Source organism: Trichinella spiralis, assembly GCF_000181795.1.
Source record: "Trichinella spiralis strain ISS 195 chromosome Unknown Scfld3901, whole genome shotgun sequence".
NCBI lineage: Eukaryota > Metazoa > Nematoda > Enoplea > Trichinellida > Trichinellidae > Trichinella > Trichinella spiralis.
The window spans coordinates 1-839 of NW_003530840.1; the positions used below are offsets into that span (position 1 = coordinate 1).

Sequence of the window (839 nt, forward strand, 5' to 3'; positions counted from 1 at the left end):
AAGACCGTACACATCAATCATGTCATTTCCTCCATGTGAAACTGAATACAGGGCCCGATGAAAAGTGATCCATAGTAAATCTTCCAAATATTCTATCGAAACCAGCCACTGTCCAAGTGGTCGACGGCGTCTCATCAAATTTCTTAGTCAATGTACGTCGACGGCACAACACTTTCTGGTAAGTGAAGGTGAGAGTGTCGACTCTCGTTGCCACAGGATGTACCAAACTCTTCCTGATTCCTTGGAACCTCGATCCACTGTTAGCTCATCCGGAAGACCTACTGCAAGCTATCCGAAGCTTCCTGTTTCGATGCAATTACCCTGCTTCGGGTCATGGACCACAAGGTTGCGAACGCAATGACGAGAAAATTGTTCTTCAATTTTAGTAGACGGTATTTTCGATTCCCTCAAACGCCATTCTAGCTGCTCATACGCGATTGTCTTCCTTGACCAATCGAACGTGAATCATCAAAACAGTCGATTATTCGTCGACATCGATTATTTAATTGGTGGTACACACAAGTGGCTTTGATTTCGGCAGAAGCCTGTACATAGTTTCTCTGCTTCTGTCCTGCTTCGACCCAGCACGCCTGCCAACGCCATTTTTTCAATTGACCGGACCAATCGTTCCCAGTAGCTCCCGCACCAAGGAGCTCAGTCATTGATGAATTCCCACTCTATTACTTTATGTGTCAAGAAGCACGTTCTCACACTTTTGATTGAGGAATTGGAGTCAGCAACTTGTCGGCTTGATGGAACGTCCGGGATTTTGATGGTGCAGGTTCAGCACTCAGGTGGATACTCAGAAAATGTATCATGCTGGATACGAATCCACCACA

At 45.8% G+C, this 839-nt stretch overlaps 1 protein-coding gene across 1 annotated transcript; it reads right to left on the reverse strand.

Moving 5' to 3' along the window:
* Positions 1-147: 147 nt before the first annotated feature.
* Tsp_14913 (conserved hypothetical protein) lies at positions 148-662 on the reverse strand. Its single transcript, XM_003367661.1, has 3 exons — positions 434-662; positions 321-374; positions 148-281 (listed from the first exon to the last, which is right to left on the reverse strand). The coding sequence occupies exons 1-3, from the start codon at positions 660-662 to the stop codon at positions 148-150; spliced, it is 417 nt and encodes a 138-aa protein (XP_003367709.1).
* Positions 663-839: the final 177 nt, after the last annotated feature.

Coding starts and splice junctions, on each gene's coding strand:
- Tsp_14913 (XM_003367661.1), bottom strand. CDS start 662: ATGACTGAGCTCCTTGGTGCGGGAGCTACTGGGAACGATTGGTCCGGT. Junction 375..433: donor TGGTCAAGGAAGACAATCGC/GTATGAGCAGCT, acceptor CTAAAATTGAAG/AACAATTTTCTCGTCATTGC. Junction 282..320: donor GGTCCATGACCCGAAGCAGG/GTAATTGCATCG, acceptor GATAGCTTGCAG/TAGGTCTTCCGGATGAGCTA.